The 17,008-nt window shown below is 43.2% G+C and overlaps 1 protein-coding gene across 8 annotated transcripts in view; it reads right to left on the reverse strand.

Annotated features, from left to right (window-relative positions):
- Positions 1–10,555: 10,555 nt before the first annotated feature.
- KIAA0232 (KIAA0232 ortholog) overlaps positions 10,556–17,008 on the reverse strand; it is a 93,195-nt gene continuing 86,742 nt past the window's right edge. For 7 of the 8 annotated variants that reach the window (XM_075930774.2, XM_075930772.2, XM_075930769.2 and 4 more), the window contains 2 exons: positions 14,951–15,048; positions 10,556–13,148 (listed from right to left, as the gene is read on the reverse strand). In XM_075930774.2, coding sequence (XP_075786889.1) covers positions 12,978–13,148; positions 14,951–15,048 — 269 coding nt within the window. In that variant the 3' untranslated portion in view covers positions 10,556–12,977. The remainder of the gene's footprint in view (positions 13,149–14,950; positions 15,049–17,008) is intronic. The other variant, XM_075930771.2, reaches the window with a different exon arrangement.

Here is a 17,008-nt window from a genome sequence, read left to right on the forward strand (position 1 = left end):
CTGACGCAACTCCCGTCTCCAGCCAGTCTTCTCTCCCCCCTCCCTCCCTGCGGCTGTTCCTCTTTCTTACCATTTCACCTCCACCCACACTTGGTTGCGGCTGTTCCTCTTCCAGCCGCTGCCCCTCCGGCGCACACTAGCCCCGCCCGCTACCGAACGAACCAATCGGCGCTGAGAGAGCGACCGACGGGGGGAAGCGCCCAATCAGGCGCGAGAGTGGCCTCACAGACTTTGCAGAGGAAGGGGCGGAGCTAGCCGTTTCCCCGTGGGCTTTTCGGCGGCTGGGCGCAGGGTTTGACCCTAATCAGCGCCGCCATTTTGAATCTTCTCGCGGGAAGGCTGGGGTCAGTGTGGTCGGGCTGCCCATCTACGTCTACAAGGCAGGAGAGGGGAGGGGCTGCGGTGGAGCAGGAGCAGCTCCTAGGCCAGTGGTCACTGACCAGAGGATCGGACCTACTGGTCGATCGTGGAGCCTCTGACATGTGATCCTGACTGGTTTGGCCAAAAGGTTCCCAAGGGCTGACACTTCAGCTGCCCTCCCCCCACTGCTGCGCCTGGAGCTGTTCCCCTCTCTCACCACAGAACAGGGGCAGGGAGCACAACAGGGTTTGGGGTGGAGGGAGTTTTCTGGCTGCTTTCAAAAGTGGTGCATGGCCAGGGTAAGGGTGAGCCTGGCTTAGCCCCACTGCACCACCCCCCTGGAGATGAAAAGGGCAAGTCTTTTTAATCTCTCTTCATATGGGACCTATTCCAAACCCCTCATCATTTTTGTTGCCCTTTTCTGAACCTTTTCCAGTGCCAGTATATCTTTTTGAGGTGAGGTGACCACATCTGTACATAGTATCATAGTTTTATATAGAGGCAATACGATAGTTTCTGCCTTATTCTCTATGCCTTTTTAAATGACTCCTACCATTCTATTTGCTTTTTTCACTCCCACGGCACACTGAGTGGATGTTTTCAGAGAACTATCCACAAAGACTCCAAGATCTTTCTCTTGAGTAGTTGTAGCCAAATTAGTCCCCATCATGTTGTGTATATATAGTTAGGATTATGTTCGGCATTACTTTAAATTTATCAACATTTAATTTCATTTGCCATTTTGTTGCCCAATCACTTAGTTTCATGAGATCTTCTTGAAGCTCTTCACAGTCTGCTTTGGTCTTAACTATCTTGAGCAGTTTGTTATCATCTGCAAATTTTGCTACCTCACTGTTTACCCCTTTCTCTAGATCATTTTTTAATAGAATGGGTCCCCGGACAAACCTTTGGGGGACCCCACTTGTTACCTCTTTTCATTCAGAACACTTACCATTTATTCGTACGCTTTGTTTCCTGTCTTTTAACCAGTTATCAATTCATGAAAAGACCTTCTCTCTTATCCCATGACAACTTAACTTTATTTAAGAGGCTTTGGTGGGGGATCTTGTCAAAAGCTTTCTGAAAATCCGAGTATACTATATCCACTAGATGCCCCTTGTCTGCATGGTTGTTGACCTCCCTCAGAAACCATGCTGACTTTTCCCCAACAAATTATATTCATCCATGTGTCTGACCATTTTATTCTTTACTATAGTTTCAGCTAATTTGCTTGGCGCTGACATTAGACTTACTGGTCTATAATTGCCAGGATCACCTCTACAGCCCTTTTTAAATTTTGGCGTCACGTTAGCTATCTTCCAATCATTAAGAACGGAAGCTGATTTAAAGGATAGGTTACAAACCACAGTTATTTGTTCTGCATTTGAGTTCTGTCAGAACTCTTGGGTGAATGTCATCTTGTCCCGGTGACTTGTTCCTGTTAAGTTTATCTGTTTTTTCCAAAACTTCCTCTAATGACACCTCAATCTGGAATAATTCCTCAGGTATGTCACCTAAAAAGAATGGCTCAGGTTTGGGAATCTCCCCAATATCCTCAGCCGTGAAGACTGAAGCAAAGAATTCATTTAGTTTCTCAGCTATGACTATCATCTTTGAGTGCTCCTTTAGCCTCTTGATCGTTCAAGGGCCCCACTGGTTGTTTAGCAGGTGTCCTGCTTCTCATGTACTTAAACAATATTTTACTATTACTTTTTGAAAGGGAGGAAGGATGGGGGAGGGAGAAGGGTGGAGTGAGCAGGGACACAAAGGAGGTGAAGCAAAGGTATTTGGGTTTAAGGTAGATCCTGGATTGCACTTACATTCAAAAAGTGATCTCATACTCTTAAGCCAAGCCAGGAGATAGTTGCTTGTTCAGCATCAGAGGGAAGCAACTGTCTCTGCGGGTCTTTGTCACCTGCTGGCGATTGACCAGGGAACCTGTGCACCTGAAGTCTACCTGGCAGTCCTGACACAGACCCAGAACAAGGGCACAAAGAAACCCATCCTCTCTGGAAATTTAAAATGCAGGGAGGGGGAAGCCTTCTTGTGGTCTAAAATAAGCTCAAGTTTCATGGGGCAGAATTTCTTCCACCTCTCCTCTCCCCAACTTTCCTGTGTGGGGAGATGTTGCAGCTGTGGTCCTGCTGTTGCATAAGCATGACAGTCACCTGGAGGTGGACTACCTACATCTAAATGACCCTCCCCCAGCCGAAGGGGAGGATCCATTGAACCCAGAATTCAACTGATTATCAAGGGGGGGCAGGAAGACAAAAAGAAAAACAGGCAGATGCGAAGGTCAAAGGGCCAAAACAAGGGAACCAGATGGGGATACCAAGCAGAAAGTCCCTGACAATACCACTACTCCACAAACATATTGAGGGAGCCAGCAGACACCACTCAGAGGAATTCTGCCCACATGCATGAACAGATAGAAGAATGGAAATAGGTCCTACAGTTGCAGGTCCTTCCCTCAGCCTTTGCTTAGACACAACCGTTACATAAGACAGCTGTTGTAAATCCACCCGTTCCAGAGGTGGTAACTTGGGCTGTGGACTAACTTTCTTTTTGCCCTAGCTGTCCCTGTAGTGAAGGTTAGATCAACCTAATTACATTGCATTGGGCATGACATTTTTCACAGCCCTGAATTGTGTCACTTAGTTGACCTAAGTTTTAATGAAAAAGCTAATATGAAGAGTTTCAGTGACTTGCTTTGAACCTCAGAAATATTAGGCACCAGGTTTGCAAAGGAGATCAGTCCATTGGAAGAATCTTCCTGTGTGGGTCACAATGAAAGTGGTTGTTTTGAAAAGTTGGCTGATATTTAGGGACCTAAATAGGAGCTGAACTCTTTTGGAAGTCTGTTCCTATGTAATGCCAAGTGTGGTGCCTCTGGAATGATAAGAACTATTGGTTCTAGTATTGTGTAAGACTTTAAAATAGTCTCTTAAAAGAAAGTTCAGTCCCTGAAAATACTTGTAATTAAACTAAAGAAAGCAGTAGAATAATCCTGTACCCTCAGGGTATGGATGAGGACTGGGCTTTTCAGCGCACACAAAGGCAATTAGGCATCTAATTGAAATTTGAACTCAGGCACCTAACACCTTTTGGAGCTCCTTAAAAATCCTAACCCAAATGACTTACTGTAAAAGGGCTGCCCCTATATAATTTCTTCCTCTCCAGAAGACAAGACTTCTGTTATACAGTTGCAACAGTTTTATTATTTTTTACTGTTTACACTGCAGTAACACCTAAGGAACCCATCCATGGACCAGGATTTGGTTAGGTTACGTACAGTATAAAAACAGAACATTTTACACTGTTTCCAAGATCTTACAAAATTCTTGTCTTGACCAAAGTCATAGAACCTACCTTTTTTGTTATTCATGGCATCTGATTTTATTAAGAAACTTAGGATAAGAATAATAATTTTGTTGGTTGGAGGTAACCTGTTAGAAGATGTTGACTTTAATAGGTTTCTGAGGGGTAGGCGTTTTAGTCTGATGTCCAGAGCATGTAGCCTCCTTTCGTCATTAGTGGTATGTAGCTTGGAACAAAACAGTAGGAGGAAGATGTCCTTGTTAACATGAATGGAAGATACCACCTTAGTCAGAAAAGTTGAATTGGGTCATAGTTGAACTTTGTCCTTGGAGATGTTGTATACTGTGATATACAACACCATCTTGCCAATATATTCACCACAAGCAAAGCAACCTTCCATGACAGATGGGAAAAGGAGAAAGGATCCCATAGTCTCAGAGGGCAAGTCTCTGAGCCTAGAAAAAAATAAGGTCTCACTGTCAGACAGGAGCCCGGGCCAGCAGGAGGAACGACTTGATTACCTGCATCCTGCTTTGAAGACCTTTTAAGACTTCACTTCAACGAGAATCCTCTGAACTGTCATTCATGCTTAAATTCGACACTTTACATGCAAATTTGAATAAAGACGCTAATTATCTTACCCATTACAAAGATAGCTACCCCAATTATCACCTCTGATATTAGCTCACAGACATTTACCTCTCTCCCTTCCCCTCCCTCTCCATCCCCCTTCTATTCTGAAATTTGATTTGTCCTTTTCATGTGTGTTCATTTTTTTAAATTGTATCCTTTGGTATATATGATTGTGACAATTTTCTTCCACTATTTGATCTGAGGAAGTGGGTCTGGCCCACGAAAGCTCATCACCTATTAAACCATCTTGTTAGTCTTTAAAGTGCTACACAGTCCTGTTTTTTGTCTCGGAAATTGGACTGACATGTTCTGCAAGAACACCGTCTGACTTTGATCAGCAAAAGAAAAGCAGAGATGGCTACAAGGTGCACTCTTGAAAGAGACAGCCAGCCCCTGGTTCTTAAAATGGAGCAGGTAATCTAAAATCGATTATGAGGAGGAACACAATGAAAAGATGCTACACTCAAACACCCAGTGAAAGAATATGGTCCACTTGGCCAGCTAGGTTGCTCTAGTGGAAGATTTCCTGCTTTTTAGGAGGATTTTCTGAACCTCATTAAAGCAGACCCATTCCTTCAAGTTTAGCCACACAAAATCTCTGCTGAGGTGGAGAAGGATGAGATTGAGGTGTATGGGATGCCTGTGATCCCATAAGAGAAGATCTGCCTGGTTGGAAAGAGGCCAGAGAGTGGTCATCAACAAGTCTATCAGCTGGTGTTACCACGGCATGGTGCTCTTTGTGACTTGGACCTGGTCTCTCTCAATCTTTGATAGGACTCTTGCTGATGAGTGAAATCAGCATAAACACATACATCAGACCCTCCAAGCCATGACAGGAGTAAGGTATTGGAGAGGAAGTCCTTGCCTTAGATCATGTAGAGAACAGAAGTGATTATATTTCCTGTTCCATCTGGTGGTAAACAGATCCACTTTGGGAGGTCCCAACCTCCAGAAGAGTGTCCAGGCTACCTCTGGATGAGCAACCACTTGTGGTGAGAGAAAAAGGACCTGCTAGCATGTTCTTGATGCTGGGTAGGTGATAGGCCTCCTGGTAATCCATCAGGTTGTACCGCTTGGGGGAAAGAGCTTGCAAGAAGGTGTGCAATGGGATGCAGGTGGAGCTGGGTGGGTCTTTGATGAAGATATGGAATAGGGAGGGTTGTTCTGGATCACACATCCCCCTAAGGATGGCCCCATGTGCCACATATCTAGAGCCTGCGACTGATGCCCAATGGTGGATGAAATGCTGGACCTGTGCTGTTGATTGTGCGTGTGGGGTGGGGGGGGGGGGCGGGGTGCATCTCTGAAGGTGCATGACAAGATGTCACCAAACTACACCTCGAGCACTGCAAACAGTGCCTGAGTCTGGAGACCAACACAGGCTTTGCCAAAGACTACATCTCGGCCTCTGAAGCCTTGTGTCTCCACATGGGTGAGTGGTGGTGGGACATTCCCTGTGATGAGCAGTGTTGCAAAGATGGGGACTTGCAGAACAATTCCAAGGCAGTTTACTCTCAGACTGAGGTAGCACTGCAGCCAGGGAGAGTAGCACCAGTAGTGATGTGATATCCTACTGCCTGCAATGCTTCAGGTGTTCAAGGGACATGCAGGTGCCTGAGGCCCGCATCACTGTCCAGGGAGACAGGCATGAGCTGGATAGGCTAGACTCTTTTACTTGAGAAGCTTCAGGGGGTAGCTGAGTTAGTCTATAAAGTGCTACCAGACCATTTGTTGTTTTTTAAGTTTATCTTTTACTTGTTAGGTCTTGGCTAATCTCCAGCCATCTCCGCGCCCTTATGGAACATAGGAGATCATCCTTTGCCAGTCTTTTGCCACTTAGTAGGTACTGGGAAGAGGATTGATGTGTCACTCCACACCAAAGTTGCAGTGTTAGGAACTGTGTCAGACCTTTGCTGCTCTGGTGCCAGTCAGTGATGACTCCATAAGGAGACTCTTGAGTGAGTTTCAAGTTTACAAATTTGACACTTGTCACTTACGTGGGAATACCACAAACATCTCTAGCAATGGCTATGTGGGTCACTGATGGGCAGGGATCGACAAACCGCTGTTTCTACTCGCCCGTGGTGAGTAGATTTCAGCCGGTAGCTCCGTTCTCCCCGTTCACGGTGCCGGTCTGGCGCATGCACGGTGCGGGACTGGTGAGTAGATCTCGCCACGATTTGTCAAGCCCTGCTGATGGGCATAGGTTTTCTGTAGCAATTACGGAGTTCACAGCCTGGGGAACAAGGTGTGTCCTGTCCCCCAACTGAGTCCCATCCCAGACAACCTATCTGCCTAACATTAAGGCTACATCTACACTGCAAGGTTTTTGCGCAACCTGTGGAGCGTCCACACCTCAAATGCACTTTTGCACAAGCAAATCAGCAGTAAAGTGGCAGAACAGAGTGCTTTTCCCGGTGTAGGTAAACCTCCTACGAGGCATAAGTCCCTTTTGCACTACAGCTATTGTGCAAAAAGGCAAGTGTGGACACTCCAGAGGGGTTTCTTGGGAAAAAGCACAGGTGCTCTGATTTCCATCAGAGCCTTTTTGCTCAAGAGCACCCATATGGATGCTCTCTTGCACAAAAGCAAATCGCTTTTGCGATGCGCTTTGTGGTGTGGACGTGGTCTTGCGCAAGAAGTTATTGCACTAAAACTCTTGCGCAAAAGGCTTCTTGAGCAAGAAGCCTGCAGTGTAGACAAAACATAAAAGGTTTGCTATAACCATTTACAACTTTTATTATTAATTATTATTATTATAACTACTGAACAAGCTAGGCTAAGCAGATATTCCAGCATCCTCACTGGTGGCAAGGAACTCAAGTGAGGGGGTGCTGAGGGGCGCCTCTTATACCCCAACATGTATGCACCACACCAGAGGGTACCAAAGCTGGGATACCACTGAGAGAAAAACTTACGGCACCGGTGTATGTGGTGAGTACACACACCTAAGATGCCAGAGGTGGGCAATAGTCACAGTTCGCCCCTTTCAGGCCATCATATGTTTTATTTACTTGAGCATCTGCAGGTATGGCTACTCGCAGCTCCTGTTGGCAGCAAGTCATCATTTCTGGCCAACAGGAGCTGCGGGAAGCAACACAGGCTGGGCCATGCTGGGAAGGGTGATCTCTGGCCAATGGGAGCTACAAGCAGACATACCCGTGGACACTCAGATAAATAAAGTGTCTGGCAGCCAACCAAGGGCTAACTCCAGTGAATCCCATCTGGGGCCACTTTTGCCCCCTCCTGTAATATGTAATGAACATGAACAAGCACTCGAAAAAGAATCCTTGCCTTAAGCATTTATGCTTCAACTATAGAAGTATTTGCTAAAATGGTAAATCTCTAGTCAGAGAGAAGCATTACCAAGTGTAAAATAATAGTTTACCAAAAGAGGTGTCATCTCCTGCCCAAAAAAAGAAGGCCTGTTGTTGACACCAGACAAGACATTGTGAAACACCAGTGGACAAAAGACTATGTTGATGGTTCCTCTCATGCCTGTGGAGACCTGCACAAAATCTCTCCCATCAGTGTGAGCTCTGGGGGAAAGGGAATAAAAATCTGCATTAAGAAAATTAACACTATCTTGCTTGGAATTAGATTAGACCTAAAGAACATACAGAGTTAGCATATTACAGAAGCTTCTATCATCATTTGAAACCTAAGATTACCTCATCTTTGTATGTATGCTTGCCTGGTTTAACATTTCTTTTTCTTGGGTAATAGATCTTTAGTTAAGTATAGGATTGGCTACAAGCATTATCCTTAGTAAGCGATCTAAGGTACGGCTGACCTAAATGACTAAACCTTTGGGACTGGCAGTACCCTGAATATTGTTACGATTTTTTGGTGTAATGGATCATGTATTCCAAAGACAAACTTGCATAAGGCAAGACAGACATGAGTATTCAAGCGATTCTGCCACTCCATGTTAAGGCTGTTTTAGTGCTTGAGGAGTTCACACCTGATATTTGATTGGTGACAATCAAGCATAGAAAGAAATCGCACAAATCCCCAAACTGATTGTTTAACAGTCAACCATGATAGCACTCATGGTCATGGGCCACTCTATGCAGCTTGAGCTGCTTTTTTCATCTTATCAGCTCTGCATCACTACTGTAGGGCTCTCTGCCTGTTCTTCCACCTGAAGTCCCTTTTGCAGTCTTTTTCATCATCAGAGAAGGGTTGAATACTGAATACAGTTCTTTCTCCAAACAGCACTCTCTGCAGAGAAGTCACAAGTTACTCCTGCCTCTAAAATTTGTGCTCAATGGGGATGAATTTTGGCAGTGACCTCAGAGATGAGGGGAAGCCAATTAGCCTGTAGGGAGGACAGCCTGGAAGGATGAACACTTTGTATTCAGTGTTGTATTTGAAAATGCAGACAACAGCCAAAAATATTTAAATGTATTCTATTATTTAACAGTGAAATTAATCACAATTATCACAAATTTTTAATTATTTTATTAATGGAGATTGCCTATCTCCTAGAACTGGAGGGACCTTGAAAGGTCATTGAGTCCAGTCCCCTGCCTTCACAGCAGGACCAAGTACCATCCGTGACAAATTTTTGCCCCAAATCCCTTAATGGCCTCCACAAGGATTGAACTCACAACCCTGGGTTTAGCAGGCCAATGCTCAAACCACTGAGCTATCCCTCCCCAATTAATTGCATGATTAAGAGTGATTAATATTTTAATTAGTTGACAGTCCTACTTTAAACTAAGGATGTTAAATATCAATTAATGTACTTGTTGAGTAGTTGATGGAATTTCCATTGACTGCTTGAATAGTCAGTAGGCACTTCCACATTCCTCCTTTGAAGGCATTTCAAAGTAGCAGCGCCGCATGGAGCCCAGGGTCAGCGGGACTTCCAGTTGGCCCCAGGCTGCATGCGGCGTGCCAGCTTTAAATGTACAAGAATCTCCAGCGGGGTCTCTTGTACATTTCAAAGCAGAAGCACCCTCATGGAGTCCGGGTTCAACAGGGGACTCCGAGTTCCCAGGTGATCCCGGGTTCCATGCAGCATTTCTGCAGAACCCAGGGTCAGATGGGGACTCCACAGTTGACTTCGGGTTCTATGGAAATGCCTCCTGGAGTCAGCTAGTCCCCAGCAGACCCCAGGCGGCCCTGCTACTTTGAAACACTGCGGCAGCATTTTAAAGGGGCAGCACCACACAGACCCCATACCCGAGCTTCGTGCAGCACTGACGCTTTGAAATACCCCCTCTCTCCCTGCCCTTTGCTGCCTCTATTTGATAGAGGCAGCAGGAGGAGGGAGGGTGTGGCTAGTCGACTTCACTATCCGATAAGCATTTGCTTATCAGATAGTTGACTAATCCTTAACATCCTTACTTTAAACCTCAGGGTATAAAGTTTTCTAGAATCAAAAGTAGGCTGGAATTACCGTGTTTGCTCACCTCATTTCAAAATGTTTTTTCTGAGGAAAGTTCAAGGTTCCAAAGATTTTAATGCCCAGTGTTCTCTCTCAATTGTTTATGTCGATGTGTGAAATTATTTTTATGTGTATCCATATGGGATGCAGTGTTTCAGGACTGGGGCACAGGGTTGTCATGTGGGGTGAAGGCTGTGGCTGAGGATGCAGCCTCTGGGATGGGACAGGATGAGGGGTTCAGGGTGCCCCAGGGAGAGAGGACCCTTAGCCCTCTTTCACTGCAGCAGCCTGGAGCCTTGTAAGAGGTGCCTCTCCATGGCCACCACAGCTCCAGCAGGCACAGCTGGGGAAGGAGTGCTTGTCCCCCAGCCATAGGTACGGGCTAGGCTGGGTAGGGCCATGGACCTCAGTGGCAGCTCCAGGTTGAGGGCCATAGCTAGGGGAGTGGTGCACTCCTCCAGTCCCACTATGGAGCACCTGCAGCCAGGGAAGAGATGACCCATCCTGCCCTTCCTCCAGCAATGAAGTGTCGTGGTTGGGGGGGGGGAAGGTCTGTGCTAGGGCAGAGGCAACACTCTGTGTGGTAGCTCTGAGTCCCCGTGTGAGGCCTGTTAGGCCACTGCATGGCTGCACAGCTTAGAGGGATCTTTGGCAGTGCCTACAGGTCTCAATTAGACTAACACACAAGAAAAGAACGAAAAGACACAGCAAAGGAAAGAAGACTCATGTTAGATATCTGCACTATGTATCCTCTACCCCAAAATATTTAATTACTAAGCGTTATATGTTTAAATCTGAATGAGGATTATATATCTTAACTAAAGCAACAAATACAAACAGGCCATCCAATTGTCCTTTTATAATTTTATTCGGTGTTAAGTAACCCCACAAGAAAACAAAATCAGTTACTCTGGTGTACATGAAATCAGAACAAATACAACCACTTGAAGCAAAACAGTAGAAACAAATTTCAGCCCAGGAATGGAAAACTGATATTTCAGTGCTATGGATATGCAATGCGCTTCATACCACAGTGCAGTTCAGCGTTTGCCAACCTTTAATGCTTTTTTGTGTCTCTATCCATACAGAAAAACTAAAAACCACATCTCAACTCTCACTGAAAGCTTCAGAGCTTTAGCCATTAAACTATGAAAACAAGTACAGACAATTTTTTATTGCCCAAGCTCAATTATATATTATTTTATTTTTTTCCAAAGGTGCTGGAGTATTACATCACTAAAGAGAACACCTTTGTTATTTTTGAGCCCTTTCTTACAAAAAAAAGCAGCTCTACCCAAAACAAAACAAGCCAAAGATTGTGTTTGAAATATGTCCATTTGGTCTTCTTTTCTAGAATGAAGCTCTATTCCATTCTTCTTTGTAGTAGTGATTTGAGGAATTTACATGTTAAGTTCATTTTACTTTCATGTTTACAGATAAATAGTTTCAGTGCAGGTGCTAAACAACCTCTTAAGGAAGCTCCAGAAGAAAGTAAAATACATAAAAACCTATCCAAAATCTGAAAATAAATAAAAATTTAAAGTGTCAAAAGATTTGTTTTATGACTATAAACCCTAATATTATGTAGTTTAATAGCAGGATCAGACAAATTTTACTGGTAAGAACAAATAGCCAATTAAGTAAGGGTTTTAACATAAAAGGATACATGCAGTCTTTGTGGTTTTATAACCACAGATCTTAACTCTTGTACTATCAATTAAGGCAACGAAACCCAGTTCAATTCACCTCCCTTCCACAGAACATATTTCAACGCCAGCTGAGATCATATTTCAAACAGTTATAATTCTTACGAGTTTTATTGCCTGTGAAAATTAACGGTTAAGCTTTCTCAAGTCAGTACTAGACTTTCTGCACTTCCTGATGTTATAGACATGCTGCTATTGTATAGATTAATTTTTTAAAAACTTAGCTGTTAAAAACTTAGGATGTTTAGTTTTGCAAATATTGCTCCTCCTGGCTTATAAATTTTGCATAATGTGTTAAAAGCACAAGGAGCTGATAGTCTTGTACGGATACAACTTGATGATGTATTGACTTTCTAGGTTAACAAAAATAAAATTTAAAAGCAAGTCACATAAAGCAACAATCACTACTGCAATCACACATGTATGTTGTAAGTCATCAGTCCCGCACCCACCCACCCACCCGCCCCATACATAACTTGTCCCTAACATTCTCTCAGGAACACAAAATGAACTACAAGATTTACTAAATTACAGCCACAACAGCAGCTAACTGCAGCAGCCAGAGGATTTCTTTCAAGTTAAGCACTGACCTTTTGCATGTAAAACACTGAACATTCTGAGCAATTTAGTTTTAGTCATCAGGCTCAAATTCAATATAGGATGCAATTGCAGGTTACATGAATGCAATCCTTTGCAACAAGACAAAATCCTCATTACTTGTTACAAAGTTCACAACAATCCCCATATCACCCCAGTGGTTTTTTGGGGAGGTGGGGGAGGGGAATACGATGGTTTTTTTTTTTTAAATGTTTCTACCTTACAATGGCAGGTCACTAAAAAAGGACAAAAAAAAAAACCCACATTGCCTCCATTCCTACAAAAATCCTTGGCTTCTCCAGTTAGCAAGGAGACTACAAACCACTGGATCTTCAACAGTGGTTTGCAGAATGGAGTAGGGATGGGAAGATCATAGGATAGAAAACACAGTTTCTGTAAGTCTCTAAAGCACAACCCTGTTGTTCCTACTTCAAAGTTATGAGATTTACTGAATGAAGACTGGACAAGTCATTCATGCTTTTCTCCTGCATTCAGAAAGGCACTGATAGATTACAGTGTTTAGTATTTATCTCCCAGTTCTCAAAGAACAAATCCTAAATGTGCCAAAAGCTAAAGTCTCTGAATAGCAGAAGTAGTTGTAGACACTGCAATGCTAATAAGATAGTAATAGTGGTAGGGCTACAGTTACGAATGAAAATAACTGCAGATAAGATGCAAAAAAGCAGTGGTACCACTAAGACAAGCACATGCACATCCATTCTTGATTTGACAACACAATCTAGTCTAGTTCAAATAGCCAAGAATTTTAACAGTTTGGAGAAAGTAAAATATTCAACAGGACAGTTATGTCCCTAACTATAAAATAAGCAAGAAGAGAAAGATAAATACATATCTGAAGCCATTAACTGAAGAGGAAACTCAAGTTGTTGTTTTAGAGCTACAGACCCTCAGGAAGGACAGTTTTCCATCTCATGTTACTTTTAAATCATCTGTTGTATTCTGCAGTTTTATAGGTGAGTTCGAGAAAAAAGCTCCTCCTCACAAGCATCAGCCCATTCATTTCCACCTTCTGAAGCTGTCTCTTCAGAGCTGGAGCTGTCACTGGAGTATATTTTCTTCCTGAAGCCATTTGGTTTTGCTCTATCATCTGCACACCTTGCTTCATGAACAGAAGAAACCTAAGGATTTAAATTATTGACAGTTTATTTGGTACAGCAGAAAACAGAACATATTCTTCTATTTGTAGGCTAATAGTTTATTTTTTGTGTTGGGGGAAGGGGCCACTGTTATTCAATGTTCTAATTTCCCCTCTCTATCTTAGACATGAATAGTGAGGGTTGGGTAGTGATGACAAGTCCACATTCAGGACAGAATTTTTTTCACCTACCCCTTTTATTCTAAGTCTTCCGTTTCCCACTCTTGCCAGTTACTGAACCATATTTGTAATTCTGATTACATCATTATCACTGCTAACTGGAGAGAGTCTCCAAGTCATTCCCAAATCTTAAGGTCTGTCCACTAGAGATGTTAAATAACATTTATTTTAGTAATTGTGTAGCTGCAAAAAAAAGAGCGTACTGGTTACACTATTACTAAAATACTCACCGGGGGCAGGGCCCGTAGCTAGTGTGCTCCTGGACCCACTCACAGAGGCATCAAGGTGCTCCCTGAATCAGAAGCAGCAACACAGGGTGAAGGGTGACAGGCAGAGCCGGTCCACAAGGGAAGCCAGTTTAAAAATCAGCTCCCTGTGCAGATCAGCTCTCACCTGCCCCTCCCATGCTGCTGCCTCTGATACAGAGGCAGCAGCATGGAGCCGCAGCAGCCCTTGTCTGCGGGAGACCTGAGCTCCCCACAGACAGATGCTGCCCCAGCATCCCACAGAGCAACCTCTGTCCATGGTGGGCCTGGGACTGCCGCAGAAAGCCTCTGCCCCCTCTATGGGAGGTAGTACTGCAGGAACCGGAGCCAACTTAAAAGCAGGCTCCCTACAGGCACCAGCTCTGCCTCCCCACCTTGCTGCCTCTGATACACAGGCAGCAAGGGGTGTATGTGTGCATGTAGTCGTTTGAATTATCCAATAAGCCCAGTTAATCATTTGAAGAACTATTATTAACATCCCCACTGTCTGCATCATGCTGTACTTCTGGAAACATCACATTTGCAGCTGCATCAATAAGTTAACATGGGTGTGTTTAGTGAAAAATCTAGATGCTAGCAACACTACACAATATACTCTATTTGGCAAGTCACTAAGTAAGAATCTCCACGTGAACATCCTTGGCAAAAGTCCCAGAGGGGTAGCCATGTTAGTCTGTAATTTAATTTTTTTTTAAATGAGTGGTCCTGCAGCATCTTAGAGGCTTTGATATATGTATCAATCAATCCATCATGAGCTTTTGTGGGCATAACCCAAAAGTGAAGTGTAGCAATATCTGGGACAAAAGTACCATTCACCAGAGCTGTTATCTGTCACTTATGAGAAGGACACAAAATTCAACATGCATATTGTTAAAAAACCAGTGGAACTCTTTGCAAAAAGATATTGGAGAAGGCCAAAACTGTAACAGCTAAAAAAAGAACTAGATAAATTCATAGAGGATAGGTCTGTCAATGACTATTAACCAGGATAGGCAGGGATGGTGTCCCTAGAACCAAATGGCAAACAGCAGTTATATGGTTTACAGGAGCATATTGTCCCACCCTAGTTATAGGAAGTAAGCTCTGTGGGGAAAAAAAATATACAGGACTCTTCCAGCATATCTGACCAATCAATTCACAATCATCCCAGAGGGCTTACATTCCACCCTCTTGGCCCAAAGACAGGGTAAGTATGGTAAAGAGTTTACAAAGAGTACCAGGATGAGAAAGTGCCTTCAAAATGAAGATGTGGAGAAAAAAATCAGAATTTGTAGTCTGTAATGTAACTGGAACTAGCCACAAAGATTGTGATGACAAAGGATAAAAATAAATCACCCACCATATTAATATCTAAAAGATGGTCTTCGTTGCTGGAAACTTCCTTTATATCTGGATATTCTCCTACTCCATTCTCTCCCTTGGCATTTGTGTAACATTCTTGAGGTGTTTTTGTTTGAGTGAAGGAGACACCCCCACCCAAAAAAAAAAAAAAAAAAAAGAAAGAAAGGAGAGAGAGAGAGAGAACAATCTCGTTAAGAAACAAGGTTATCTAAAGAGTTTTCTTCAGATGTATTTGTGTGTTAACTCAATGCTTGTGAAAGGTTCTGGTTTGACAGCATTAAACACTGAAGTACAATGCAGGTTTCTTCTCAGAATACACTCAAATTTCACCTCAAACAACACTACATTCAAAAAGAAAAATGCAATTACTAAAAACTTGTAGAAGTACCACCATGTAGAATGTCCAAATTGCTTTCCCCACTTCCCCCACCCCCATTTGGTTAGAAATGTCTTATTAAATGTTTAATTTCTAATGGTGTAAACTGTTTATGACTACTACTCTGTACAAAATCTAGCACAACAAAGCACTGATCATAATTGGAACCATTGGGCATTAATGTAAGCTAATTAATAAACATCTCAATTTGGTCCACTGGGGTTACTTCAAACATTATCAGAGTATGTCTTGCATGTAGATAACCATAGACAGACAGGTGCGGATATCTGCAATATGAAAGACTGATTTGTTAAAAAACTAATGTCAGATTTTAAACTGATGGGGTCAGGATTTCATTCTAATAGAGTTAATGGAACAGACATTTTGACAACTTAAATGAAGAAGGGTATCATACATATTTTCTATATCTTTCCTCTTCCTCACATGAAATAAATTCTACCATGAAAGCTGGAATGACAAAACACCAGCAGGTAGTGATGAAAAACAGGCAAGTTTCACTCAAAAGATTGAGCACATATACAGCTGGTGGTTTTCCCAAAAATATGTTAACACAATTAGATTGATGTACTTTTAAAAAAATATTTTGGACTCTAGAAGGACCTACATGATCTTCATCAAAGAAATTAAAAAGCAGAACTGTGATTATAACTTGCACTAGCATAAGGAGTTCTCAGCTAGTGATGGTCTAAGTATAGCTGTATTGGTTAGCACAGTGGTCTCCAATCTTTTTGAGCACAAGATCACTTTTTTAATTTAAGTGTAATCCAAGATCTACCTCAAATATAAATACCCTTGCTCTGCCTCCTTCCCACCCCTGCTAACTCCATCCTCCATCACTTTCATCATGCTGGGGCAGAGGGTTGGGATGCAGGCTTTGGTCTTGGATTAAGGCTCTGAGCTGCTCTTGGGGCAGACAGTTGGGATGTAGAGACTTGGTGTGCAGGAGGGGGTTCAGAACTGGGGTAGGAGTTTGGGATGTGGGCTCCAATTGGGCACTACTGTTAGCTCCTGGGTTGGTGGTGCAGTGGGGATAAGGCAGGCTCACCCCTGCCCTGGCCCTGGACCACTCCTTAAAGAAGCCGGCAAATTCCATCCCAAGTCCTGTTGTGCCCCCTCTCTGCTCTGTGGAGAAAGCATACAAATTGGGGGAGAGACCTTGACACCAGCACCCTTCCTCTCCCTCAGGAATGGGCAGCTCCAAGGCAAAGGGCAGAAGGTGCTCAGCAGTGGGAGGGAGGGGACAGCTGAAGTGCTAGCACTTTATAGCCTCTTAGCCAAACCTGTCAGGGTCACCTGTCAGAGGCTCCAAGATCTATCAGGAGATCTCGATCTACTGGTTGGCGATCACTGGGTTAGGTTAGCATGTGTATGAGAATTCTGTAGCACAGTGTAGTTTAAGATTAAGCTCTGTTATGTCATCTATTTGCCGGACTCCATTTATTTTCTGTTATAATATGATGTTAGTACCGGACATTAAATTACTTATTTCAAGTATTCAATGTTCTTTAGAACAAATAAAAGAATTTGTATGCAGCATGATTGTAGCAACATTGGTCCCAGGATATTAGAAAGAAAATATTTCTCTCTCATCAATAGAAGATGGTCAATTAAAAGATATTAACTAACCAATCTAGCCTCTGTAAATCTGTAAAATGATTT

The sequence above is a fragment of the Pelodiscus sinensis genome, chromosome 4 (genome assembly GCF_052426305.1).
Source record: "Pelodiscus sinensis isolate ZL-2025 chromosome 4, ASM5242630v1, whole genome shotgun sequence".
In the NCBI taxonomy this organism is placed as follows: domain Eukaryota; kingdom Metazoa; phylum Chordata; order Testudines; family Trionychidae; genus Pelodiscus; species Pelodiscus sinensis.